Source organism: Festucalex cinctus, chromosome 17 (genome assembly GCF_051991245.1).
Source record: "Festucalex cinctus isolate MCC-2025b chromosome 17, RoL_Fcin_1.0, whole genome shotgun sequence".
Taxonomy (NCBI): domain Eukaryota; kingdom Metazoa; phylum Chordata; class Actinopteri; order Syngnathiformes; family Syngnathidae; genus Festucalex; species Festucalex cinctus.
Genome location: NC_135427.1, coordinates 12,190,596 through 12,218,228, shown reverse-complemented (window position 1 = coordinate 12,218,228; position 27,633 = coordinate 12,190,596). Strand labels below are relative to the sequence as shown.

At 42.8% G+C, this 27,633-nt stretch overlaps 2 protein-coding genes across 2 annotated transcripts in view; both read right to left on the bottom strand.

Annotated features, from left to right (window-relative positions):
- The window catches only part of LOC144004560 (MAGUK p55 subfamily member 3-like), a 211,559-nt gene extending 210,789 nt beyond the window's left edge, over positions 1-770 (bottom strand). The window contains exon 1 of the mRNA XM_077501832.1: positions 446-770. The gene's annotated coding sequence lies outside the window, so the exon portion shown is untranslated. The remainder of the gene's footprint in view (positions 1-445) is intronic.
- A 535-nt stretch (positions 771-1,305) lies between these two features.
- Positions 1,306-27,633, bottom strand: part of lrp2b (low density lipoprotein receptor-related protein 2b) — a 37,728-nt gene continuing 11,400 nt past the window's right edge. Inside the window, exons 24-81 of the mRNA XM_077503462.1 lie at positions 27,513-27,629; positions 27,061-27,438; positions 26,718-26,966; positions 26,167-26,375; positions 25,765-25,949; positions 25,465-25,693; positions 25,216-25,393; positions 24,989-25,117; positions 24,736-24,902; positions 24,402-24,545; positions 24,222-24,331; positions 23,961-24,138; positions 23,674-23,887; positions 23,177-23,413; positions 22,911-23,102; positions 21,528-22,000; positions 20,354-20,801; positions 19,397-19,562; positions 19,169-19,327; positions 18,796-19,085; positions 18,499-18,702; positions 17,151-17,393; positions 16,947-17,072; positions 16,750-16,869; positions 16,537-16,668; positions 15,539-15,740; positions 15,120-15,415; positions 14,536-15,052; positions 13,542-13,697; positions 13,283-13,453; positions 12,987-13,210; positions 12,736-12,913; positions 11,983-12,179; positions 11,659-11,904; positions 11,144-11,269; positions 10,948-11,067; positions 10,757-10,873; positions 9,799-9,915; positions 9,549-9,686; positions 9,344-9,466; positions 7,730-7,858; positions 7,521-7,652; positions 6,821-6,946; positions 6,609-6,752; positions 6,372-6,537; positions 6,041-6,169; positions 4,847-5,067; positions 4,595-4,777; positions 4,404-4,523; positions 4,253-4,340; positions 4,131-4,195; positions 3,883-4,045; positions 3,666-3,729; positions 3,460-3,573; positions 2,369-2,464; positions 2,090-2,170; positions 1,893-1,949; positions 1,306-1,740 (exon numbers count right to left, since the gene is read on the bottom strand). Of these exons, the coding sequence (XP_077359588.1) occupies positions 1,702-1,740; positions 1,893-1,949; positions 2,090-2,170; positions 2,369-2,464; positions 3,460-3,573; positions 3,666-3,729; positions 3,883-4,045; positions 4,131-4,195; positions 4,253-4,340; positions 4,404-4,523; positions 4,595-4,777; positions 4,847-5,067; positions 6,041-6,169; positions 6,372-6,537; positions 6,609-6,752; positions 6,821-6,946; positions 7,521-7,652; positions 7,730-7,858; positions 9,344-9,466; positions 9,549-9,686; positions 9,799-9,915; positions 10,757-10,873; positions 10,948-11,067; positions 11,144-11,269; positions 11,659-11,904; positions 11,983-12,179; positions 12,736-12,913; positions 12,987-13,210; positions 13,283-13,453; positions 13,542-13,697; positions 14,536-15,052; positions 15,120-15,415; positions 15,539-15,740; positions 16,537-16,668; positions 16,750-16,869; positions 16,947-17,072; positions 17,151-17,393; positions 18,499-18,702; positions 18,796-19,085; positions 19,169-19,327; positions 19,397-19,562; positions 20,354-20,801; positions 21,528-22,000; positions 22,911-23,102; positions 23,177-23,413; positions 23,674-23,887; positions 23,961-24,138; positions 24,222-24,331; positions 24,402-24,545; positions 24,736-24,902; positions 24,989-25,117; positions 25,216-25,393; positions 25,465-25,693; positions 25,765-25,949; positions 26,167-26,375; positions 26,718-26,966; positions 27,061-27,438; positions 27,513-27,629 (10,322 nt within the window). The 3' untranslated portion in view covers positions 1,306-1,701. The remainder of the gene's footprint in view (positions 1,741-1,892; positions 1,950-2,089; positions 2,171-2,368; positions 2,465-3,459; positions 3,574-3,665; positions 3,730-3,882; positions 4,046-4,130; positions 4,196-4,252; positions 4,341-4,403; positions 4,524-4,594; positions 4,778-4,846; positions 5,068-6,040; positions 6,170-6,371; positions 6,538-6,608; positions 6,753-6,820; positions 6,947-7,520; positions 7,653-7,729; positions 7,859-9,343; positions 9,467-9,548; positions 9,687-9,798; positions 9,916-10,756; positions 10,874-10,947; positions 11,068-11,143; positions 11,270-11,658; positions 11,905-11,982; positions 12,180-12,735; positions 12,914-12,986; positions 13,211-13,282; positions 13,454-13,541; positions 13,698-14,535; positions 15,053-15,119; positions 15,416-15,538; positions 15,741-16,536; positions 16,669-16,749; positions 16,870-16,946; positions 17,073-17,150; positions 17,394-18,498; positions 18,703-18,795; positions 19,086-19,168; positions 19,328-19,396; positions 19,563-20,353; positions 20,802-21,527; positions 22,001-22,910; positions 23,103-23,176; positions 23,414-23,673; positions 23,888-23,960; positions 24,139-24,221; positions 24,332-24,401; positions 24,546-24,735; positions 24,903-24,988; positions 25,118-25,215; positions 25,394-25,464; positions 25,694-25,764; positions 25,950-26,166; positions 26,376-26,717; positions 26,967-27,060; positions 27,439-27,512; positions 27,630-27,633) is intronic.

Below are 27,633 nucleotides of genomic sequence, written 5' to 3'. Positions count from 1 at the left end.
CGTTAGAAGCTTTTGACCGTCCAATTCCCTTCTGAGCTTGTTATTATATGTGGAAAATTAACGCATGGAGAGCTGCAAAAGCTCTTAGGGAATCAATTGACTTCCATTAGGAGCATTAATGTGCAAGAGAGAAAACACACATCATACATGACTTAAAAAAATAACTAAGCATGAGTTGTAACTTAAAAAAAAAAAGAAAAAAAGAAAAAGAAACAGTCGATTCTGTGGTGACTTGATCAAAAATGTAATTGATCAAAATGTACATACTTTATATCGTTCCCTTAACAGTTGAAATTAATAGTTAGTCTCTATATAAATTGTCATGTTTTAAAATAAACAAAATGTCAAAGTATAATTGAATATTTGTGCAAATGCAGTTTACAGGTGTCAGTGATGAGAGGCAGGCAGCCTAATAAAGAACATGCGCGATATCGACGTTCCTCACCTTGTTCGAGGCTCGTCTTCTTTCTTTCCTTTGTTTTTGCTCTCGTTCTCTTCGTATCGTTGCTCTTTTGTGTCAGTCTTCACTCTCTCTTCGCCGGCGTTCGCACATGAGGTTTTATTTGTGCCCCTTTTCCCTCCTCCCATCTCGAACGGACGCCATTCTCTTGGTCGCGACGGGTTCAAGAGCACCTCGTAATTTCCCCTATTCTGACTCGCGTTGGTTTCGAAAGCGATAGAACAACTCTATTGATTTTATTTACTTCATTTTACGCAACGTAATAGTTTAAACGAGCATTCCTATCAGTACGAGTAAGGTGAAAAATGCCGCTTGGTCTTTTAAACGAAGAACACGCACATTTGTACAGGAAGATCTCAATTGTAGCCACACGAGGTTGCATTTGAATGCATCACCGTGTACTACAGGCAACGATGTTTTTTTATTTATTTATTTTTTAATCTTTCTCTTATTATTATTATTATTATTATTATTATTATTATTATTAAAAAATCACGAATGGATCAGTAATGATTCCATGTTTTCTCCAATAAAAAATAAAAAAAATAAATAAGTAAGAAATCATAATTACCAGATGCCAAGTCATAATTATGATATGCTAAATCATTGTGTGACTAAAATAATGTGAAATGTCCCGTTTAATGTTTCTTTTGGTTTGAAATTATAAAATATGAAATATAATTTTCTCATTACAAGTATTATCCCTCTTGATGCGCCCTTACATAAATTATAAAAAATAACTACAGGCCTTTCTCAGTGTCCGTGGGTCTAAATGTATTTGTAGCAGAAACAGGAACTGAGGACGTGATAATGGACGCAACAATCACATGCTCTTCCTCTGTGCAGAGATGTTAATGTTGTTTATTCAAGTCCTCACGTCTAGTGAGGACTGCAAATGATGCAAAGAAAGCACGTGTTGTTGAATCAAATGAAGCCAAACCCGGCATCCTTAAATAGATTTAAAAAAAAAAAAATACAAATTAATTGAAATGAGTAAGAATCAGAATGTACATGAGGCTACAAAATAATCTCATTCACAAGTTAAGGGGGAAAAAACCATACAGATACTGTAGATTGGATCAATCCAAATAAATTCATGACTTATTTTACAGTTATGCTGATTTGATGCAGGTGTTTCAAAATTCCATGTCTAGTAGAGGTGGAAAAGAAATAGTGAATAATTTCCGCATCCTCAGCGTCAATTGAGAAATGTTGGCCTCATTTCTCCTGTTGTCGTCACGTTAGATGTCACAATCATCATTGAACGGACTCCAGTTTTCCTGCAATTAGTAAATTTTAGTACATTGCAGACTGTTTTAAAGATGCATCAAAATACTATACAAATAATATGCACTGGTTGACTGACATTGATATCACGTCACCAACCTTTGTAAAAGCTAATGCAACATTTTCCACTGAAGTAGACACTCACCGGGTACATTGGGTTTTTGAAAGACACAAATCTCGCATCCTCGATGGGCTCAAACCCCTGTCAAAACAATAATCAAAATCAATTTAAAACCAGCACACAAATCCATGAGGAAAAAAACAATTTTCACAATTTTTTTCCCCCGATGCTTTATATGCTGGGTATTGACATGATGTTGTGGAAGCCGTTTCCATGGTTACCTGCGCACCAGAAGTGGCGGGTGACGAAGGGACGTCGGCGTCTTCCATCTCCGAACTGTAGGCCGGGTTTTCAAAGGCCTCCTGCAACATCAGCATGGATGAAAAACTTCAATTCAGGGGCATCTCACATGGCAGATAAAGAGAAGAGTGGCAGGAAAAAAAAATGTTATCAAGCTGGGCGTCGTAACAGCACTGATTGATGTTGATGGTGTCTGCTTTCAGAATGACAATGGCTGAAAGCGGAAAGCGGAAGTCGGCAATGCATGTTGAGTGAGGAACCTTGTTGGAAGTTTCTGCGGGTTTGGTCACGCTCATTCCGGCGGGCTCGTCCACGACCTTGACCTCCTCCATGTAAAACGGATTTGTGATGCTCTTCTGTGCGTAGAGGAGAAAAACGTGAGCATCCAGATTAGAACATATATGTTGTACATTTAATTACTTTGGGTATATATTTATCAAATGTATCTATTATTTACAGTATCTGTACCAGTGGTGTCCAACCTATGGCCCTGGGGCCATCCCACCATCCATTTTTATACCAGTCCACAGCATATAATAATATGCAAATAATAATAATGCATATAATAATATGCAAATAAACTACTTTTCTCTTCATAACACTATGGTGAATAGAGATGAGAATTTTTTTTTACAAGCACAAAATTGCAAAAATATCACATGAATGATTCCTAATTGTTTTAAAAAATCAGTTTACGATAGATTACTCCTGTTTTGGTTCAGAATGTAGATTAGAGCTGTCGAAATCAATCAATTAGCAATCGATGATCAATTTATTAACTATTTTAATCATCGAGTTGTCCTTTGGAGCCATTTTTTTTATTTACTATTGTTCAAATCCTCCGATTTCTGCATAACAGTAATTGTTCATTGATTTCTGTAGTCCTTGATGAAAGAAGACTGATTATCGTCTGTGTTAAATCAAAATAAGACATTTGCAAACATCTGTTTATACTTTAGAAAACAATGACTGAACCGGTAACATAGTAGAGCACCAATCTACCTTTTTTTTTTAATCAGTATATGAATATGAAGTGCAAAATAAACACCAATCACTGGTTAATAATCAATAATCCGGGAAAAATGCTTTTATAATGCATTTTAATGTAAAATTCAAATGAATCAGTCGATTCATCAATTCTAAAAATATTCAGTAGTGACAGCACTAATGCAGAGACAAGATTAAGCTGCTGTTCGGTGCAGGGGCTGATATTTTAAGGTGGTTACAGGGTCTTTGAACGCCTCAGAATCTTGCAAAATCCTAAACTATTTGCCTTATAGAAAGCTGTCGTGTTAAGGTAGCATTTTTTTTTTTGAAAAACACTAATATCGACACAATCCAAACTATCGACCTGACTTGTTCCTTTGGGAGTGGACGCGGTGGTGGGCGCGCTCCTCGCACCAGGGTCAGGTACATTCTCATAAGTGGGATTTTCAAAACTCTCCTCCAAGGATATGCATGGAACCTGAAATACGGAAGGAGGAAAACGGTGGCGTGAAAAGCAAACAAACACCAACTGCATAAAAAGCGATTTGTCTGTGACTGTTTTTTACTTACCGCCTCTGAATTCTGCCTTGGCTCAGGGTCTTCTAAATTTGATGCATTTGGAGATGAACTTCTTCTGAATGACAAAAAAAATGTAAGAGAAATGATTTTAATTATAACAGAACAAAAAATGAGACAAATGAAAATTGCATACATTTCAAGAAAACATTTTTTTTTTTAGCTGGTACTCGGTGTAAAAGGTTTGACAACCACTGTCATGTGATCTCACCTCAAGAAAGGCAGGTTGGGCATTGAAGGCATGGACGGCATCGATGGCATGGACGGAAGACTGTCCCAGAATCTCTCCATTATGTTGGACTTCCTCCTGGCAGCATAAACCAGCACGACGAGCAGAACCAAGATGACGACTGTCACTCCGATGGCGATGCCGACTGCGCCAGGGTGGGCAAACGGTGCGTGAGTACAAATAAACGACTTTTCATCTCAGATGAATGTGTTGCATTTGTGTCAATGTACTTGATGATGCCACCATGTCATAGACGCTCGTTTGGCAGTATTCGCCCTTCCAGTCTGGAGGACAACTGAAACAGATCAGCCAATCAGAGTGTGTTTGCCAATCACAACATCACGCTACATACTTGCAGAGAGCCTTGTTGTCGTCAAAGTAGCACGTGCCGCCATTTTGACACTGGCATGGTGGCGGCATGGTTGGTGGAGGGTCAAAGCCTACAAAAATATCAAATGTTCACTCAACAGGCACAACAAATTTGATAATTAAAAGCGACATACCGGCGTCGCACTGCGTTTGACTTCCAGGTGCGAATTGGGTGCCCTCGGGACAGGCGCACGAGTATCCTCCTGGACGAAGGAGGCACAAGTGGCTGCACGTCCCCTTACACGGATTCTTCACTGCGGAGACGAGGAATGTTACATTAATTAAAGGCTTTGAAAATCTCCGTATGTGTGCTTGTGTAACGTACTGGTGATGGAATTGTATCGTTGCTCCTGGTAAATGGAAATTTGGGTGAGCCAGGGTCCGACTGTCAGCAGTTTGGTCTTGGTCCCTCTGCCAAACTTATCTTGCCGGAAAACTTCGCCTTTCTCCTGCGTGTTCCAGTAAACGTGGTCCTCGAAGACGCTCACGCTGAACGGGTTTCTCACGTCTACGGAAAAAAAAAAATTCCAAATGAGCACTTGCGCTTGGTTGCGAAACCCTTTTTCACTGTCCTCACCTATGAAGACAGCGGTTTGGCGGTCCTCTCCCGACGGCAGAACCGACTCGATGCGGTTCTCCTTGGAGTCGGACCAGTAGATTCGGTCGTCATTGGTGAAGTCGATGGACAGGCCGGTGGGCCAACCCATGTTTTGCCCCACGAGGATTTTCCTCTCTTGACCGTCCAGCCAGGAACATTCAATCTTGGCCGCTTCCCCGCGGTCGGACCAGTACAGCATCCTGTGCAAACACATTCATGCTCAACTTTATACATTGATGCGATGTACAAAGTTGTTTTTAGTTGTGCCATGTTATTCACACAGATACCATAGAGTAAAAATTCAGTTTTACTTTTGGATTTAAGTACATTTTAAATTGATTTCATGTAAGAAAATGAGTGGAATCAATTTTCTGTATTTTTCAGAAAATAAGTCACAATTTTTTTCATATTTTGCTTCGTCCTCCAATTTATACTCAAGTGCAGCTTGTATATTATAAAGGGATACTTCACTTATTTAGCCCATTATAGCAATAAAAAGTTAATATTTTGTCTATAATTAATTTGATACTTTCATTATTTTTCACGTACAATTAGTAAATTTAAAACACATTTTGCAACTTGCTGTTGACTGAAAATGACATTACAAGGGCTCAGGTAACCAATCACAGCTCACCTGTTTTCTAGGTTTCGTCATGTGACATTCACAAGCCGAGCTGTGATTGGCATGTTGATGGAATCCACATGCTAATGAAGGCTACAGTAATGCACCAAAATTATTTGCCAATCATCAAAACAACAAGAAGAAATGATGTTGAAGTAATCATGGCAACTAATATGTGACGTATCGCTAGTTTAGCATGAATATTCCATCATAACAAGGATTTATTATTTACAGTACCAAAAGGCAAAATAGCCAAGCAGGATTTATCCTTTTGCCACAAATTGAAGCAGGATTCTAGTTGAGGTAAATTTTAAACTAAAAAGCAAATTTTTTTGTAGTTAGAACTTCAGACTTTTCAAATCCATCTGGAACTCGTTCACTGCCGTCAACATGATTACGGAAGGTGGATTTTGGGTGCGAATATGAGCTCTACTGTTCTAGGAGTTTATGAAATACTTTTCCCCCAAAAATTGTGACTTACACTCCAGATCAACTTACAGTCTAAATAATACAGTACAGAGTGTGAGTACTTTTACCACCTGTGATCTTACCCAAGTCGCGGGTTAACCGCTAGAGCAGACGGGTGCCCCAAATCGGTCTTGACTAGGTGCTTCCTGTAGCGCCCATCCAACATGGCAACCTCTAACCTCATCAGCTTGGAGTCAGCCCAGTACAGATTCCTACAAAAAATATATATCTTACACAAATATGTACAATACATATGCTGCTGTTAATTTCCTTTGCAAGTTTCCAACTTTTGCCATTACAATCATAGATAAAAGTTCAAGTCTTGAAAATGTCTCCTAAATGTCCATTACTAACCACTTGGAATGAAGAAAAAAAAAAAAAAAAAAAAGACAACAGAGAAATAGAGAAAGTCACCTGCCCACCCAATCCACAGCAATGCCATCCGGTCTGGTGATGTACTTAACACCGAGGTCAACGGCGGCGCCGATGTTGTTGCTTCCATCATCCACTGAAGGTATATAAGCTCTCTTAATGGCGCCCGGTGCAGAGTCCTTGCTGGCCACGGTGAAGTACACCATACCTGATGGAAAACATCAACATTGTGACTTTTGAAAACTTTTTTTTTCCACCTCCCCATCCCTCTCAACTGACTGAATCCGGTGTTGTTGTGGTCCCAGTCGTAATCCAGCGCCATGATGCGCTCGGCCTCCTGGATGAAGTCGTGGTAGCCTTCCGTCTGCAGGTTGAACCTGCGGATGCGGACGGTCTCGGGCAGAAGCAGCATGGGAGTGGCGCCTGGTGGAGAAATCAGCAGAAACGTGTTTCCGTTTTCTCGCACAACTGGCGGCGGAGGATCCTCTCACCCTCGGCCTCGCACATGTCGCCGTTGCCCACTTTTCGGTAGCCGGGGGCGCATTCGCAGTCGTAGCCACCCTTGGTGTTCTTGCACAGCTGAGGGCAGGTGCCGAAGACTTCGCACTCATTGACGTCTGTGGGGAGCAAGCAGATTTTTTTTAACTGATTCACTCCCAGCCATTTTTCACTGAAGCAACCACCTTTGCTCCCGGCTGTTTTACTAGATTTTGACTGATTTTGCAAGCTCCACAGAATATTCTGTTCTATTGATATAAAAACATGGAGCCTACCAAAAGAAAGATTACAGTCTCTTCTTTTATCAGGAAAAAAATAGTTTATTTCTATCAGTTTCAGTTTTGCAGAAATTAGCATTAAAATATAGCTAAGTTTCATCATTAGTCACAAACCTGTTGAAAACACTGGCAAAAACAGCTTGTTGCAACATGGCCCTGGCTGATCTCTTATACTCTGCTGACACCTACTGGCCGTTTTTTGTAATAACTACCATTGCTTTAAGCCACCTCTTCATGTCAGAAGCTGTATCAAAGCCTTTAATATACTCTTGCATAAAAAAAAACAAAAAACGTATAAATAGGTTTTTGGGAGTGAAGGACAAAGTATCAAAAAACGTATTTATTCGTTCTTGGGTTTGAATGAGTTAAAGGCGAGATCCTCCTTGAGAGATGTAAATATGCAGTTTGTGTGTACCCAAGCATGTGTAGGTGTTGTCTAGATCCACGATGTATCCGGGACTGCAGGAGCAGATGAATCCTGTGCCGTTCAAGTTGGTGCATTGCTGCTGGCAACGCTTCTCCTCACAGTTGCGGTCATGGCCGAAATCTGCGACCAAGACGGCAAGACGAAGTGAGGCGTTATTGTGCAATATCACAATAGCAGAAGATTCTTGTGCTACTTACTGCAGCCCAACTCGTCGGTGCGGTCGCCGCAGTTGTCGTTGTGGTCGCACACATATGGCAGAGACACACAGTGGCCGTTGGTGCATTTAAACTGGTCGAGTGTGCAGGGGGGCAATGTGGAAGGGCGGCCTGCAAAAACAACATCTTTGGGTTTTTTTTGGTGTCACTTTGCACAATTTTAAAATCAATTTGCAAGGGTATTTAATGTCTCCTTTCTTTCTTCGTCAGACCATAACAATCAGGCTGCTAGTATGACCCCCAGGAGAGAAACTAAAACTAAGAGGCAATACATATAATTCTTACTCGAATTCGCTCAACGTCTAAATCCAGCGTCCACCACAAGCTATTTCATCCCCGCCCTGACCACAAATAATTTGTTCTGATTGATGCTTAAGCTGATTGCACAACAATTCCATAAATTTTCCTTATCTCTTGTACGTTTGCGGGGCTTTGTGTCCGGCAGAGCCACTGATGTCATTTTGTGATTTAGCCATTTCGCTGGCCTCACAGGGCAAAATCAGGACGTATTAGTGGTGCTCAGAATAATCTTTGCAGAAGATACATGAGCGGAACTTGATTCTTTTTATTTATTTATTTATTTTTAACATATCTAGTTATGGAAAGATTTGCAAAACCAAATTGCAATATATCGATATCCGGTCTCTTCATTTTTTACATGTTTAGCTGTGCCAGTATTGTGACTCATAGTTCAGATGTAATTGAATTTCTATCAATCACTACTTAAAAAAATAAAAATTACACAATTTTTTATGAATAAATAATTCTACTATACATGCATGAGATAATACTACACATGAGATAAAAGCAAAACAAAAACACTTGATCGTAAAAATATTTTCATCACTTTCAGAGATATTAAATTAATATGCATTACAAATGGAAATACAAATGGATTAGATCATTTAATTTGGAAAAAAAGGCTAAATTTAGCTCCTACCCAATAAACAAAGCTTCTCTCTTAGTCAGCATGCATCACTTCAGTATAACTCTTTGAACCAGCTGTACTACTTTCCTATTTCGATAGAGCTTTGGTGCCATCTTGGGGCATGTCAGAAAGAGCAAAAACTATTTGTAGTAAATAAATGGTAAATTTCAATCAAGGTTACAATAGTTTGGGATTTTTTAGTGCAGTTAATTTTTATTTTGTTTTGACTGTCATTTTTGTTTTTCAGTTAGTTTTAATTAGTTTGTAAAGTAACTTAGTTTTTCTTAAATGCATTTAGTTTAGCTTTTATTAGTTTTAGTATTAATTTTAATTTTTCCTTAAATATTTTGAGGATTTGTCGAGTGCAGCCCAAAACCTGAAAGCTCATGTACGATATCAATTGACATGCATTTTCAAGTTAATAATTTGCTTTATAAATGCAACCTGCTGTCTCACTTTAATTTTGTTCACAATTTTTTTCCCAATATTAGTTGGAGTCATTTTGTTTTCATTAACTTTGAACTAAAGTTTTACTGATTTTTTTTTTTTATAGCGCGCTTGCATTGCATGCATTTTTCAACTTTTCCAAAAACGCAAGCTAAATATAGACTTGTTAATTGATGACACCGTATCATAGTGACACATGCAAGTGTGCGTTTGAGTCATACAAAGTTCCTCCTCCTCGTCACTGCCGTCTCCACAGTCGTCCTTCTGGTTGCACAGCAGACCCGAGTAGACACAGTAGCCGTTGGCGCAGCGGAATCGAGACGGCATCTCGCAAGTGATGTTCACTGTGCAAAACAACAGGCACATTCTATACGTGATATTGTTCCGCTTAATACTGTTCGCTTCTCTATTGACGGCAAATCTCACGGCATAAAGCGAGCTGTTCGTCGGACCTGTCCCCGCAGTCGTCGGTGCCATCGCAAACCCAGGCCATGTTCAGACACAGATGGTTGGCACACTCGAACTGGCCGTGAGGGCACCATCGGCCTCCTGGGTAACGAGTGGCTAAGAGAGGCAATGACATCATTCACATTGTGTTTAGAGAGATCACAACAAATTATGCGGCAAATAAACGCCGAGACGTTATGCACGCAAAATGACTGTGGTGTTTACGTACGACATCTGGTTTCATCTGACAGATCCTGACAGTCTGGGCGGCCGTCACACTGCAGCACAGCGGGGACGCAATGACCGGAGTCGCACTGGAACGTGCCTGGACGACACGTCTGCAACTCTGGAAAAGAGAATACGGGATATGGTCATAAATATTGGGAGATCAGAGAAGTGTCATAAAACTGCTTTTCTCACTAATTTTGGTGCAATAACGGTTGGTAAATACGAGGGGTGTTTGGTGATTAAGATGTTTAATTATATTTACCAGTAATCACGTGACTTCAATAGTTAACTCACGATTAATTGCAAATTTTATACCTGTTCTAAATGTACAAAATAAATGTACAATAAAATATTTTTTTCTACTTTTCATACTCTTGTTAACATAAAAGTGGAAAAAATGTTAAATAGAAATATGTCTGCATCTTTTAGTCATTGATACAGTAATTTCAGAATAATTCATAAAATTTAGTTAAAATTAAAAAAAAAAAGTACTGTACCTTAAAAAACAAGTGTGATATTGATTTGTGTTGAAGTAATTTTTCTGACCCTAGATGGCATAATTGCATTTGCAAGACGGTGACAGCTCAGTGCATTTTTCTTTTGATGAGCTATGTAACCTTTAACATGAATTAACTTGTGAAATTGTGCACATTTTTAAAATCGTACAATACAACTTGACCCCAGTTTCCACAAATATATGCATTATCATTAAATTTATTACTGCTAAATTTTGACGTGGCCGTGCCTGCTGTGTTGCGACTGGAATTCCCCCAGTACAAACTTTACAAGTAAGGGGTGGTCATTAATCACGCATTAAAAAAATGAGTGGCATCAAAAGAACTTTCAGTTAACACACTAATTTCGACACCCCTAGTAAATACAGAACTAAAGGCTCACTGTGCTCTCCATGTGTCTTTTGAGATCTGTGCACCAGAATGTTTTGACGAATTGTTGCTCACCGCAGTCTCGTTCGTCCGAGTTGTCGCCACAGTCGTTGTCATGGTCACACACCCAATTGCCGGGGATGCACTGTTGGTTATCGCACCGGAACTCGCTCTCCGAGCAGGGCCTCGGCTCTAGAACGAGAGGTCAGTGGCGGTGCGGCTTCAAAACGTAACACAAAACGGGCACGTCAACAAACGTCACTTACGGCAGTTCCTCTCATCCGAGCCGTCGCCGCAGTCATTGCTGCCGTCGCACTTCCAGCGGATGGGGACGCAGCGGTGATTGTCGCAACGGAAATCGCCCAGGGGGTCGCATGTCACCTCCTCTGTTGGGGGGGGACGGCGTTAAACAGTTAAGCAGGATATTTGTACAGATGACGGAGACGGAGTTGCAGGACTGACCGCAGCCTTGCTCGTCGCTGTTGTCGATGCAGTCGTTGGTGCCGTCGCATCGGGCCCACTGAGGAATGCAGCGGTAGTTTGTTTTACAGGAGAACTCGGTTTCGTCGCACTTGTAATCTGGGCCCACTGGGAAGGGGAGATAAGAAGTGTGGTTGGAGAAAGCCGCAAAGGGAGTAACCCTAGATCACCAGGAACTTATACAAGTGAATCATTTCTTTTTTTTTGATTGAATCAAGGTATTAATTTAACTTACAACTTGCGTCAAAAGCAACCCGGATCAGGGTTAAAAAAAAAGGAAGTGATCCAACTTTTTGAGTTAAATAACCCAAAGGTTGGGTCAAATGAATAACATACAAAGCAACCCATTTTTTGTGCTTTTTTTTTTTTTTTTTAAGTTTAGTGGGGATAAATGATTTCATTCATTCAGCATTTTATTACCTCTGAGTAACTATTGGACTCATCAAAGTGTAGGAATACCACTGTGTATTTTTTCCCCACTTATCTGTCTCACTCACTGCAGGTCTCGTAAGGTTCATCGGATCCATCGCCGCAGTCGTCTTGCACGTCGCACACGTAGCTCATGGGCAGACAGTTCCCATTATCGCACTGGAACTGTCCAGGTCGGCAGGTCTTCTGGGCGCAAGTCTCGGCATCCTCGTCGCTGCCGTCCGAGCAGTCCTTCGAGCCGTCGCAGTGCCACGACATGGGGATGCACAACTTGTTCTTGCACTGGAACTGGTTTTCCTCACATCGATGATCACCTAAAAGAACGCAAATGATGCTTTTCTTCTGATACAAAAATGCAGATAACCGTAAATGGTTGATGTCCCGGAACGTACTACAGAGAGCGGCGTCCTCGTCGGAACCGTCGGGACAGTCCGGGTGAGCGTCACAGAGGAAGCCGGGATATGTGCAGTTTCCATCTTGACACTGGAAGCGGCCGATGGGACAATAACGAGGTGGGCATGTTTGAGGCTCATCCGAGCCGTCCCCGCAGTCTGACTGTCCGTCACACTTCCACCATATTGGAATACATCTTCCATGAAAAGACAGATGAATGAATGAAAGAAAATCTGATATTATAAATACAACGATATCAAGGACATTTAGCTCGTACCCCTTCACTCCCAGCTGTTTTACTGGATTTGGACTGATTTTGCAAGGCCCACAGAATATTATGTTCTATTACTATAAAAACATCGAACCTATCAAAAGAAACATTAAAGTCTCTTCTTTCATCAGGAAAAAAGTGTATTTGTGTCTGTTTCCATTTTGCAGCAATTAGCATTAGAATACAGCTAAGTTTCATCATTATGCATATTCTTGTTGACAACACTGGCAAAAAGAGCTTGTTGCAACATGGCCGTGGTTGACCTCATACTCTGCTTCCACCTGCTGGCCATTTTCTGTAGTAATTATCATTGCTTTAAGCCGCCTCTTCATGTCAGAAGCTGCATCAAAGCCTTCTGTATGGTCTTGCAAAAAAAACAAAAAAAAAACAAAAAAAAAACTACAAATACGTTTTTGGGAGTGAAAGACAAAGAATTAAAAAAGGTATTTACACATTTTTGGGTGTGAATGAGTCAACAAACCTCTCATTGTCCCCGCAGCGGAACTGCGTGCTGGAGCAGTCGGCAACACATTGGATCTTGAAGCCCACAGAAATTCCAATGTAGTGATCCGGACACTCGCAGGTGGCGCTCTGCCCACCGGGTGCAATCAGACACAGATGGCTGCAGGTCAGGTGGTGGGAAGAGCACGGGTTTTCACCTGTAAAATAACGAGATTCTTCGGGTAGATGACATGAATTCGTACAATCACGCACAAAATCAACGTATCCTACTTCGCGGTTGCCTGTATGGGTGCACCACATGAAGGTCGTACGGGCGGTGCGTGTTGTTGCCCATGACCATGCGGCCTTCGCCGGTGTACTTGTGAGCTTTTTCCACCGAGTGCGTGTTCCAATCTGTCCAGTAGACCGAGTCCTCAAAGAGGGACAATGCAAAGACATGCGGCAGTGTACCAGCAAGGGCCCGGTGTCGGTTCTTGCCATCCATGTCTGCAAAGCTGCACAGGGTTGATTGAGAAGTGAGCGTTCCGCATCAGATGTATGTCAAGAGAAACAAATTGTTAACTCACTCGAGAAAGTTAAGGTGGGCATCGGCAAAGAAAATCTTATTGGTGGTGTAGTCTATGGTCAGTGCGTTGGGCCACTCCAGCTTGGCTGTTATAATGGCACTGACGTTGTGTCCGTCCATGCCTGCTCTGCCGATATACGGAATGTCTGCCCAGTCGGTCCAGTACAACCACCTGTGAAGGGCCAACACAGTATTTAAGAAAACAGAAAAATGTCCAGCTTCTCCAATGTTCTTAATGTTCAATATTTGTGTCTGGGTACCCATAGTTAGGATTGACGGCCACAGCCCTCGGTCGGCTAACGATGTAAGTGTTGTTTCTATCCGTGAAGTGGCCGGAGATCAGCTTCTTCATGTAACGCCCGTCCAGCTCCATCACGTGAACAGATCCAGCGGAACCGTCCACCCAGTACAACTTCCTGTACAACAAAGAAAACAACTTGACATCATTTGATTTTTATTCACAGAGCACATATTTTAGATTTTAACAAACAAAACCTCCCACAGCACACCACTTAAGAAAAATGTTACACAAAGTATATTAATATATATTTTTTTTCATTTGAGTTGTATGGGTTATTGGTTGTATTAATGTATTAATGGAGGAATTATTTTTTTTTAAATTATATATCTTGATCTCATTTGTGTATACCACTAAAACCACTAGCATTTTTATCCACTACTGCATGTTGTACTTCAATAATAAAAATAATTCTGAGTTTTGGAATTTTCATTATATTTTGATTTCACTTGGAACGTTTATTTTTTTTTTAATGAGTCTTTTTTTGTTTTTGTTTTCCTTTTAAAAAATGCTTCATTTTAGTACATATTGTGTTCTTAGAGTTAGATTTATTTTTTGTTTTAAAAAGTGTCGCGTGCAAGATATGGCAAAAAAAAAATTATTAAGTACTTTGTTTTTTTAAAAGCACTTGTTTATATTTTACTTCGTTAGATAACTAATTTTTTTTACATTTTATGTTTAGCTATTTCATTAGTTTGAGTTTTAAGTGTTTTTTGTTTTTCTTTTTTAAAATGCTTCATTTTAGTATATATTTTTTAGATTTAGTGTTTTTTTTTTTAAGTATTTGTCGAGAGCAACATAAAAACAAAAAAAAATTGTCACAAAGTACTTTTTTTGAGAGCACTCTTATTTATATTTTATTTTGTTAAACATGTTAATTTTTTTTTTACATTTTATTTATAGCAACTGTGTTTTTTTTTTGTGTTTTTTTAACTATATTAATAACCTTTACTCACCTGCCCACCCAGTCGAGCGCCAGACCCTCTGCTCCGAGGACGCCGTTGTCCGCCAGCACCTCCCTGTCACTCCCATCAAAACGCATCCTCTCAATCTTTCCCACTCCCACATCGAGCCAATAAAGCCTTTTCTCCGAATAGTCGAAATCCAACGCCACCACGTTGGAGAGCCCCTGCAGCACGATGCTCAGCTGGGTTCCGTCAGTGGTCAATTTGCGGATGTAGTAGCGATTGGTGTACAGCAGGTACGGCTGGATGCCGCTGTTCTGGCGACAGGTGCGTCCGTCGGGTTCCCGCAGGTATCCCGGCGCGCATCTGCAGTGATAGGAGCCGGCGGTGTTGTCGCAGATCTGGCTGCAGACGGACGGAGTGCTAAGACACTCGTCCAGGTCCTCGCAGGCTTTGCCGTCGGCCATCAGCTGGTAGCCCGGGTTGCAGGAGCAGAAGTAACCGGTAGGTGTGTCCGTGCACAGCTGGGCGCACTGGTGGACTGCCGGGTTCAGGCACTCATTGATTCCTAAATAGAGAAAATGGTTAATTGGTGAATTAACCATGTGCAGATGTGCAAAGTGCTGTTTTCTCACCGCATCCTTTTTCGTCACTGTTGTCCTGGCAGTCCTTCACCCCGTCGCACACGCTCTTGGCGTCGATGCACTCACCCGACTTGCACATGTAGTGCTGAGGTGCGCAGGTGGGTTGCGGCGACACGCAAAGGCTGGCCGCTTCGTCCGAGCCGTCCAGGCAGTCGCTCTCTCCGTCGCAGGTGTAAGCGGCGGAGATGCAGGCCCCGTTGCCGCAGGTGAACTCGTGGCTGCTGCACGTGTCGTAAGTGCAGCCCAGCTCGTCGCTGCCGTCGCCGCAGTCGTTCACGTGGTCGCACCTGAGGAGGAGTAAGATCTTGTTCATTGTGATGTAATTGGATATCTTTTTTATATTCACTTTAACTTATTTCCAATGCATTCGTTGGCATTTAATAAAGGTTGAGATCCATCATTCTACTCACTGAAAGGGAAGGTAGATGCAAAGGCCATTGGAGCAGGTGAACTCATCTAAGTGGCAGGTCCGATTTGGGCAGTTCTGGAGCTCATCAGCCGCGTCCACGCAGTCTTTCTCACCATCACACACGTAATTTAAGGACACGCAGCGCGGGTGACCCGGCAGCCAAGTCGGGCAGGTGAACTGGTTAGAGCTGCACGTACGCTGACCTGTGGGAAAATCAAATCAGTAAACGGCTTTCTTATGAAAGACGAATGTTATAAATAAAATAAAAGGCATATGCAGGAGCAGAGTATACATGACAAAAAGAAAAAATAAGATTGTCTGACCTTGGTGGACGTCTGTATCTGTGCTATGTATACAGTGTAACCTCGACTTAATGGTCCTGGAACCAACAAATGGTTCAGCGGACAGAAAATCTGTTTTAAAGTCTGTTCTAGAATGGGCCACATTGGTTTGCACTGATCTCTTGACATAAATAAACTTCTACAGTAGACTAGCGCAAGCTAAAAAGCGAGCAAATGTGGCAGCCATGTTGGCAGGGGCGACTTTCCCATCAAAAGCAATGGATGTACATATTTGGCAGCCATTGACAGGGGCAACTTTCCCCCAAAATCAATACCTGACGTGCATATTGGCAGGGGCGACTTTCCCATCAAAAGCAATGGAAAACATGGACATTAGCTAAATGTATCTACCTATTCATATTTATCGTTGGTTTATACTCAGGAGCTAGTGATGTACATGTCTCGCAAAGATGCCATTTTTGGTCCAGTACAAAGTTGTTTTTTGTAAAGCCCTTATTTATATCATGTAATCCTAATGGAGGTGAAAAAAAGGCAGCGCTAACATCTTGAGTCAGGAATATGACCAGACACATGCCATTATCCTTCCCCCAAGCACCAGCAAGTTAAGATTAGATAAATTGGAAATTTGTCCGTTGAATTGAGGTTCCATTGTATTATTTTTGATTATTATTATAGCTTAAAGCGGTAAACATCTGACCACACTGCAGCTCAGGAGCCTCGTCGCTGTTGTCCCAGCAGTCATTGTTGCCGTCACACACCATGTACTGAGGGATGCAGTTTCCATTGGTACAAGTGAACTGGCTGACGCTGCAAGTGTACACTTCGTGCTCTGGAAAAGAACAGATAAGAAAATATCCTTCATACACAGACATTTCAATAAACACCTATGTTTATGGTGAAATTAACTTACCGCAGGTAAGAGGTTCATCGGTTCCATCAATGCAGTCCTTGAAGGTGTCACACACCCACGATTGAGGGATACACTTGCCACTGTCGCACTGGAACTTGTCAGGGGGGCACGTGCGGCCCGCTGTTACGACAAAAATTGAACTTGAAGGCTCAGCGACTAATTCTCAGAAACAAGGCCTGGCAGATCAATGCGTTTACCACAGAAGAGAGGATTCTCATCGCTGTTGTCACCGCAGTTGTTGTATCCGTCGCACAGATTGTCGTGGTAAATGCAGATGTTGGTGTTGTCACATTTGATCTTGCCCGAGGGACACTCCCTGTCAGCTGGAGAGGGTTCACAACAAATTCACAATACAATAAAAACAAAACAATCTTGTTCAGCTTTCATCTCAAGGCACTCACGACAGTTGATTTCATCCGAGGTGGCGTTGTCGCGGCAGTCGTTGATGCCGTCGCAAACAAAGTCGGCGCTGATGCAGAGCCCGCTGTTGCAGGTGAACTCCGAGTCGGGGTTGCAGGTGGGGAAGGGGCAGCCCCGCTCGTCGCTGTTGTCGCCGCAGTCGTCCGTGTAGTCGCAGGCGTAGCTGAGCGGGACGCAGCGGCCGTTGTCGCAGGTGAACTGACTGCCCGAGCAGGTGTGGAAGGCTGCGCGGGAGGACAGAGGAACATGTTCTTGAACTTAGTGCGCCTTCCTTCCTGTGTTTGTCTTCGTGGTGGAATGTTATGAGGCGGAGCAATGAAAATCAATTTGAAATTGGACATTTATATTTAAAAGTGCATCAAATCGAATCATTTCACTTTAAAATGTACAAACTTGAATCTTGTCGTTTTTTATCGCATATATGCAGACCCCTAAGTATATATGTATGTATGCCGGATAAGGCCCGCAAAAGGGGTTTAATCCGGCCCATGAGATGTTTTTGTAAAGTAAAAAAATAAAATAGGATTGTCGATAATCAGCCAGCCACAATCAAAACATATACATTTGTAATTTCACAAGTAGTCCTCAGATGAGCAATGCAACATGGACGGGGAATTGTCATCCTGGATGTAATTATTTTACACACAACTTAAACTTATGGTTTATTGAATTATTATTATTATTTTAGTCATAGACCAACATAAACGTGTTAAATACGACACAAATTCAATGACTGGTAACACAAATAGATATGACAAGGATTTATGTCCTTATACTGTCAAGAACTGTGCCACGCAATGCATTCTGGAAACAATATATATGCAAAACAGGTCGATTTAACACATCCAGAACTCAGTGTTGCCGCATTTCATTTGCATTTGTGTTATTTGTCGGAACAATATGATGACAGTTGAGCTCACAAAAAACGAATATTTGCCCATCTTTGACAGCAATTGTTTTTAAGTTATCTATCATTATTTTACTGATGCAGCCCATTTGGTAATATATTTTCCTCTATGCGGCCCCTGAGCTAACATGAGTTTGACACCCCTGGACTACAGTAATTACTTTTTTCAACCTCCTTGGATGACAACAGACGTAAGTTGAGATCTTGGATTTTTGCTAAAAAAAAAAAAAAAGAAAGAAAGAAAGGATAGCAGCGATACGAACGGAATGTGAACCAAGGAAACAGTAGCCGCCACGGCAACAGATTTAGACAAGCTATTCCCCGTCCATGGCCTTATTGAAGTACATTTTTTTGTTGGCTACAAGAATGGTGGTGGTGAGCGAAAAAGGCGATTCCAAATTTGGTTTGCTGTTATCCCTCACCACAAACTCTCTCCAGCTCATCCGAGTGATCGCTGCAGTCGTTGTAGCCGTCGCACGTCCAGCTGGCCCTGATGCAGTTGCCGTTGAGGCAGGTGAACTGCTCGGGCTTGCAGCGCTTCCCGTCGTCTTGGATGCAGTCCTTGCCGCCGTTGGCCAGGTACCATTTGCCTTCATGGGGACACTGGCACTCTGGTCCCGCTGGGCCTGTTGGACAAAGTTCAGTTTATTCAACAATCAATGCATGCTTGGTAAGTGTATCATTATTGTGCCAGAGTGTTTTTTTGTTTTGCTGCTTACCAGGTACACACACGTGACTACAGCCTCCGTTGAACTGCAGGCAGGAGCTGGAGCAGCTCTCCTGCTTGGAACTGGAATAAACGTGAATATCATTGGGCCGGTACTGAAGGTCCTGGGCCAGCACCGTCACGCCAGAACCGTCCTCCTTCCCTGCCCTGAAGACGGCCCGTTCCGTCCAGTCAGTCCAGAAGATGTCCTGCTTGAAGACAGTCATGGCAAAGGGGTACTGAACCCCCAGTATGATCACTTGTCGGTTTGCGCCCGTCAGCGTGGACCGCTCGATTTTGTCTCTGGTGGAGGAAGCGAGACGAATAAGAAGGCATTGAGAAAATATTGAAGTTGGTCTTGGCTTGAAAATTCAAGCCGGACGTACTGTGAGGCATCAGCCCAGTACAACAGCCTCTCCTCGAAGTCGATGGCCAGGCCGTTCGGTGTTGACAAGCCGCTGTTGATGATGGGGGTTCGGAAGTTCCCACCCAACGTGGCTCTTTCAATTTTGGCAGGGCTGGCCCAGTCGGTCCAGTACAAGTACCTGGACGGGCGATAGAGCGTCGTCATTTCTGACATCATCATTATATTAATCAAAGAGTTCATATTTTACCCATAGCAAGGGTCCACAATGATGCCCCTCGGACGGTTTGCGTGGGCGATGACGGTGCGGTTCATCCCGTCCAGGCCCATCGACTGCACGTTCTTGCGATAGTAGTCAGTGTAGTAGAGACGTTTGTTGACCCAGTCGTACGCCACGCCTTCGGGGTCGTCCAAATCTGATGGGAAATTCAGTTCAAACAATGTTCAAAGGAGGGTTAGTGTTACAAAGGAGGGTTTCTCACTAGGGTTAGGCTTTTAAAGCAGGATTAGGGTATCAAAACTGGGTTTCTAATTTGAGTTAGGGTTTCAAATAGGGCTGTGCAATTAATCGAAATTCAACTACAATCTCAATTATTACACTCCATTATAAAAGCAGCATAATTGTTTAAAAAATATATAGATATTAATAATTTTGAGTTGTTTATACATTTGCACCTTTTTTTTAATTTAAATTTTAAAATAATGAATTTAATAAATTTTGTTTCATCCAATAGGAATTTGCATAATTAGTGTGTCAAAGAACTGTATGTCTTAATATTTATTTATTGCGTTTTCAAAACATTTTTCTTGTTTTGCACAAAAAATAAAAAATAAAAAATCTTACTTAATCCTACTGCACAGTACACATGCTGCACTCCAACTTCAAGGTTTTACCAACATATATATTCTTATAAATAGATATTCTAAATTCTGTTTGGGCCAAAAGGAACTTACATAATTAGTGTTTGTATTTTTTTAAATTGGTCTTAATAAATTCTTAAACATTTGCTTGTTTTTGTGCCAAAAAATAATCGTTTGAATAATCAAGATTTCAATTATTGCCAAAATAATTGTAATCATTATTGTTCACATAATCGAGCAGCCCTAGTTTCAAAGTGGGGATTCAAAACTGGAATTAGCATCTTGAGTTAGTGTTTCAAGTTCCATCCAGTTTGAAGCCTGTTTACCACTCAGTCGGTCAACTCACTTGAAGCAATGATGGTGGGCGCGCTGCCGGGGGACGTGGTGGTGACGTAGCCAATTTTACTCTTGCCGTAGCCATTGTACTGAGTGAAGAAAATGCGCCGCTCCTTGTAGTCAAAATCTAAGGCCATCATGTTATAGCCCAGGTTAAAGGTCGGGAAAGGACTGCTGTGGTCCTGGGGGTCCAGCCTCATACTGTTCAGCGTGTAGTCCGTGGTGAAAATGAGGAAGTCGTCTTGTCCGTAACCGCACGTTACTCCGTTGGTGAGGAGGGAGCCGTGGGCGCAGGCGCATTTGGGACGGTCCTGGTCCGGGATGGCGAAGCAGAGCTGCTGGCAGCGCCCGTTGTCCTCGTGGCACGGGTTGAAGCCCACCTGGTGGGCCGCTAAAGGCTGCACGTGAGGGTCGAAGATGGCGACATCCAACGCGCCGTCAAGGTTGTCTCGGATTACCTGATGACATCACACGTCTGTTAGATTACAGAGTAACGAGGACCCGACCGATTAGGACTTTTTGAGGCCAATGCCGATTCTGATATTTGACAGAATAAAATTATGATAACTGATTAAACTGATGATAAATTACAAAAATATGTAATGAATAAAAAAAAAAAAGAAGTGGTCTTGTGATGCTTACAGCAGTAAAGTAATTAATGTGGGGGAAAAAAGAAAAAAAAAGTGACCAATTCTTGCCTTATTATGAGTGCAGATATCTGTCTTTTATGATGTATTAATGTGGAAAAAAAATAAAATGTCCTTTTTGTCCATTTGAATGTCATTATCTTTGTCATGTTTTAATGCATTCATGTGACAAAATGTGTCTGAGTGTGGGGGAAAGAAAAGAAAAAAATCAACCGCTGATTTTTTTTTTTTTAATGTTTGAAAGTCATTACCTTTGTCATAGGCTGCAATGTGTTAAGGTGGAACAAAACAGCAAAGAATTGGCTGACTTTTTCATGTTTGTTTGAATATTATTGTCTTATGCTGTTGTGTGTTAATGTGAAAAATAAAAATCAGAAAAAAACAAAAAAAACAACAACAAAAAAACTGGAAAAAAAAGACCAAATTTTGCCAAATTGAAAGGGGGGGGGGGGGGGGTGAAAAAAAAAACTGCAAAGGGCTTATATTAGGCACTTATATTAGCCACTTTGGACCCCATATTTTGTGTTTATGCCTCACCTCTGACTGGTTAAGATTGCCTGGCTCTTTGCTGGCTTGTAGGAGCTTCCCAAGTCTTTTATCCACCCAAACCATGACCTTTCCAAGTATAGCGACCCCTGTGGGAGCTGGGTAGCGACTCCCGTAGCGGATGATCGCCCTCTGTGAGCCGTCGGCGGCCATACGAGAGATCATGTCCATTACGTCATCGGTCCAGTAGAGGAAGTCGTTGGTGTAATCGACAGTGAGGCCGCGAGGTGAGATCAGACTCTCGGAAGCCAGCACGGTGCGGTTGGTGCCGTCCAGCAGCGCGCGCTCGATCTTGGGCGTCTGCCCGCCGTCGGTCCAGAAGAGGTAACGCTGCTTGGGGTTGACGGCCAGATCGCGGGGCCTGTCGTGGATGGACTTGAGGAGAATCAGTCGGTATGACGTGTTGATGGCCTGCACTTCCAGGAAGGTCTCGCTTTCAAAAGCGTTGGTGAAGTATAAGTTGTCTGAGGAGAAGAAAGAAAGATGGGGTTAGAACACAGGTGGCGAGATCCGGGCCTCAAGGGCCGCAGTCCTGCAGGTTTTGGATATTTCCCTTCTTCAACACAGCTGATTCATGATCAGCTCATCAGCAAGCTCTGCAGAAGCCTGTTAACGAGCCTGTTAATTGTAATCAGCTGCACTTCGAGTAGGGAAATCTATAAAACCTGCAGAACTCCGGCCCTCGAGGACCGCAGTTTGGCACCTCTGGGTTAGAAGAACAAAAGGGAATGTCATGATATGATGACAGTAACAACCACCCATCCCCCCATATAATATATATATTAGGGGTGTCAGGTGATTAAAATTTTAAATCGCAATTAATTGCATGACTAATAGTTAACTTACAGTTAATTGCAAATTTGATATCTTTTTTAAATGAACAATAAATCATACAATAAAATATTTTTTTTCTAAGTTTTCACACTCTTAACATAAAAGTGGAAAAAATGTTAACCTAATAGAAATATGGCTGTATCTTTTAGTCATTGATAGTCATTTCATCATAATTCATAAAACTAAGTTAAAATTAAAAAGATGTACTTTACAGTGATATTGATTTGTGTTGTCATTTTCCTGACACTAGATGGCATAATTGCATTTGTAAGCCGTTCATGACAGTGCTATCTAATGTTTAACCAAGCAACTTGTGAAATTCTGCACATTTTTGAAATTGTAAAATACATTAAATTTTGCTACATTGACTGAAATTCCCCCAATACAGGCTTTCCAAGTAAGCATGTTTAAAAAAAATTAATAAATAAATAAATTGTGACGTGAAAGGAACTTTAAATTAACACACAGATTTTGACACACCTAATATATACACAGTATATAAATAATTATATAAAGAATTGGATAGAGTTAGTTTCATACTAGCAACCCAGTCCACTGCAAGACCCTGGATGCCTCCTCTTCCAATGCCACTAGAGACCACCCTTTGGTAATTAGAGCCATCAGTTTTGCTCCTGTAGATGCCCTTATAGGAGGTCGAGGTGCTGTTGTCAATCCAGTAGACGTAGCCAGATTCTATGTGCAGGCCCAAGCTCTCTTTCGTGTTGGAAGGAGCTACAAAAAAACAAAAGCTCACTTACACACTTAAAGATCACAAAATGTCTCAAGCAACACCAAAGTCAGCCTACATCCACCAATGGGCACCATAGCCTCAGAATGATCCGAGCTGTTAATGTGGAAGCCGCGGATGTACTTGGGCGTGGAGACGATGGCGAAGGAGTCAAACTCTACGCAGCGAGTGCCGTCCGGGGACGGGTGGAAGCCTGTGGTGCAGGCGCAGGTCTTTTTGTTGTTGGGCTTGGGCAGACAGAGGTGAGGACAGTCCCCGTTGTTGGAGCTGCAGGCGTTTGCGGTTCCTGCTGAGTCTAAAGTCAACAAACAATCGGGAGATTTTGGGCTAAATACACACAATGTACACATTTAAACTCAGGGTTTTTGTCATTGGTGACAGGAACAGTACATTTGTCTTTTTTAATTTAGAGCAACTGTATCGTATACATGAATTACATTTAAAATTTTAATGCCTCTAGAAGCCTGAATTTGAGCAAAATCCATGTAATGACTTTTCATGATTTTTACTGACCCGCAAAAACCCTGAAATTGCATTCAATTTAAATCCACATACTGTCTCTGGCGTGCACTTTGACGGCTCGCAGTTGGGACAAGCCACTCCTCATCACCACCATATTGCCGCCCGTCTCTTTGTCAACCCTCTCAATGACCTGGTAGTCGATGTCCGTGTAATATAGATGGCTCTCGTAGATAGTCAACCCCCACGGGTGCGACAAACCATTGACGACAGTCACCCGGCTCACCCCGTCCATGGTGCCGCTCTCGATCTAAAGAATACTAAAGATGTTAGCACAACCACGCACAGTAAAGACGTTTGTTTATGACTATATACTGACGTACCACTCCTGAGCCCGACACCCCCCAGTAAAGTTTCCTGGTGGAAATATCAGCAGCGATGTAGCCTACGTTTGCCAGGTTGCCTGTGTAGAGGTTTGTCAAGTTGCTCCCATCCATGTCAGCGCTGGCCACCTTTGAAGGGACCCCGTTGCTCGACCCTGAGTCCGTCCAGAATAATTTCCTGTGGAGGTAAATGAAAAATAAAAAATCTCAGCATATTTTGTCTTATTGTAATTAACAAGGAAATACCGTTAGATACTTTACCCTCTCGCTGGATCTATGGCTATTCCAACAGGTGTTCCTACTCCTTCTGGTTTGCCAGTCGAGGTGATGAGAGTTTTCCGATAGTGCTGTTTTCCATCAACGCGGATTACCTGAATGAAGGGTTTCAATTTTTAATTCAAATGCAGATATATGTTTTGATCACATCTTGGTTCTGCTCACCTCTATGGATTTAGCAGTGGGGTTGTTATAATACATTATTCGGCTTATCCAATCAAAAGCCAGACCAGATGGCGTACCCAAGAGAGCAGCTGGTGCAAACTGAGACCTGTTGGTGCCGTTGGTGTGCACGCGCCATATTGAACCCTGGCAAAAGCAAAAGTAATGTAATGAGGTAATGTGATAGCTAGACTGAGAGATCAAAATTTTTCATCTAATGAAATCAGGGCGCTGTTTGATGACTCGTTAGGCTTCCCATTCTGTTTTTTATATCTCTTAACAACTGTTAGTGTACTTTGTTGCTCTGCCCTCATGACTCATCAACTTAAGCACTCACGGATGACTCCACCCAGTAGACATACTGCTCCTGGTCATCAAAGTCAATGTCCCGCCCCTGACGGATGCCTGACACAGGCGCCATCGCGTTGTTGGAGGGGTCGGCCGGGTCCAGAGGGATCCCGAAAAGCACCGAATCTCTTGCCACCATCAAGAAGGGTGTTTGATCTGAGATAGAGTAAAATACATGGATTCTTTTTGAGCAAAATGGAGCTTGCATAAACTGTAAACAGCTCAAACGAAAAAAGTCCCACCTTTGATGCAGGTGCGTTTATCATCAGCCAGCTTCCATCCAGACTGGCAGTGGCAGGTGTAATATCTTGGCCTCATGCCTGACAGCAGGCACAGTTGACTGCACAGATGCTCTTTGCATGGATTGCGGCCTGCATACAAAACAAGTGTTTGACCTTCTGACAAACTCTGCAGCACACTTGGATCAAATCCTAATCGGGGCGATCCGTCAGTGGTTACGAGAGGTCACCTGAGGGCTGTTTAATGGGATGGTCCATGACGATGCCCATGGGTTGATAAACACTGATCATCTGCACGGTGACGTTGCCGCCGTGGAACTTGTTGGTGCTCATTACTTTCCCGGTGTAGCGCTCCGACCAGAAGACGGTGTCCTCAAAGATGGTCATTCCGTGCGGGTGCTGGAGAACCTGGATGACAAGGAAGTCTTGACCAGATCCCGATTCTGACCTTGTTATGATTTGATTTGAATTTGACGTACCATGTCGCTTGCCATCACTTGACGGCGGTTCTTGCCTTCGTAATCACAGTAGTCGATATATTTAAGGTACGCGTCGGCGAAGTAGACCCTGCGTGTGGTGTAGTCCAGTGCCAAGCCATTGGGCCAGTATATCTTTGTGCTGACGATCACTTTTCTCATGGACCCATCCATGTCGGCTCGTTCCACCCTCGGATTCTGACCCCAATCCGACCAGAACATCATGTTGGTACTGTGCGGGTGATCAAACAAGTTTAATCAATAACTCTTGGAACTAAATAAGCCAACGTTATGCTTCCTTACTGGTTGCGAGGGTCTAAAACCAGGCCACGGGGGCTTGTAATGTTTTTGCTGAGGAGCACTTTTCGGTAGCGCCCATCCAGAGTGGACACTTCAATGTTCTCCATGACTGAGTCGGTCCAGTAAAGGTTTCTGCCCACCCAGTCCACTGCGATGCTCTCTGGCACCATCAGACCACTAGAGAAGATCTGCAGCACAATCAACACTCACTGGACTTCATGACATTGCTTTAAGTGTTTAGTGTTCTCTTTTATTTATTGTGATATTTGAAAAGATAGTTTCATTTCAACTGACCTGATAATTGGATTGTTTTGCTCTAAAAATTTCATTGTAAATCCAAAGTATATTTTCTTTGTAAGGGCAGAATTCAACATTGAATGTAGACGACTGAGTGAGTAAACTTACTTCCTGTTTACCAGTTCCATTCTGGTAGCCACTCCAGATCTTCTTCTGGGAGGCGTCCGCCCAATACACCCTGGAGGTCACGCGGTCAAAATCGACGGTCACGATGCCGGAACCACTCACCACTGGACCGATGGTGGGCGGCTTGGCGTTGATCCTGTAGCCGATGACTTGGTTGCGCTTGGCTACCAGAAGCACAGCTGCAAGAGGGTCTAAACGAGGATGAAGAAATCAAATTAATTTTTAATGTTGTATTTGCTAGAAGTGGAGGACTCGAGTGAGACTTTAGTCACTAATTGCAGGGCTTACTGTATGTTGCTATAAAACCACAAAGACTGGTGAGCAAGGCTAACTTCCTGCTAACTTCATAGTTTTGCTAACCGAGTTGTTAGGTTCATGCCTGTTGTCAGATTGTGTGACACATTTACAAGTCTAAAGCTCACTGATCTTTGCCCACTGCTTGTTCTAACTTTCCCCCATGCTGACTTGGAGTGATGCTTGCTTGATGATACTTGAAGGCTTGCACCTATGCGACTTCCTCCTAATTTTCTCACCAACAGCTTTACAAGTGCGCCCATCCGGTTCCAGGAGGTAACCGAAAGAGCAGTAACAGCGGAAGCTTCCTCTCTCGTTGTAGCACTCCTGGCTACAGAAGCCCGGGATGAGACACTCGTTGATGTCGTCGCACGTCTTGGAGTCGTTGAGCAGCTGGAAACCCGGCGGGCATTTGCACTCGGCCCCGAACGGTCCTTGAATGCAGATGTGGCTGCAGCCGCCGTTGTTCAGGATGCAGTCCTCTTCATCTTTGGGAAGAAAATAACCCATCATTTTTTTCCCAATTCTGTATGCATGTTTTGTTTTTCTAAATCTAAAGAATGATTGGCAAGCAAAACTCACTGCAGATCGGCGACTCATCAGCGCCGTTTGGGCAGTCCTTGTTGCCATCGCACACTTTGTCTTGCTGAATGCACACCTGGTCAGTGGGACACATCCACTGTCCGCTGGGACACTTGAACGGCGGCGTGGGACAGTTCTGCTCGTCGCTATTGTCCCTGCAGTCATTTTCGCCGTCGCACAACCAGTAACTCGGAATGCACATCTTGTTCGGGCACTGGAAGAAGTCGGATAAGCAGGTGACGGGCGGGCAGGAGATGTGCTCGTCGGATCCGTCCTCGCAGTCCGGATGGCCGTCGCACTCCCACTCATCCGGTAAGCAGAATCCATCGGTTTGGCACTGGAACTCGTCGTCGTGGCACAAGCCTGGGCCTCGAGTGGCTGAAGGCAGGCACAGGCGTCGTCAGGTCAGCGACTTGACAACAAATGATCGCAAGCAATGGAGAAAAACTTACGACAGTTTCTCTCATCAGAATGGTCCCTGCAGTCAAATACGCCATCACAGTGATAACTGCTACTAATACACTGGTCGCCGGTGGCACAGGCAAATTGATAGGAGGGGCAGGAGAACTCTTG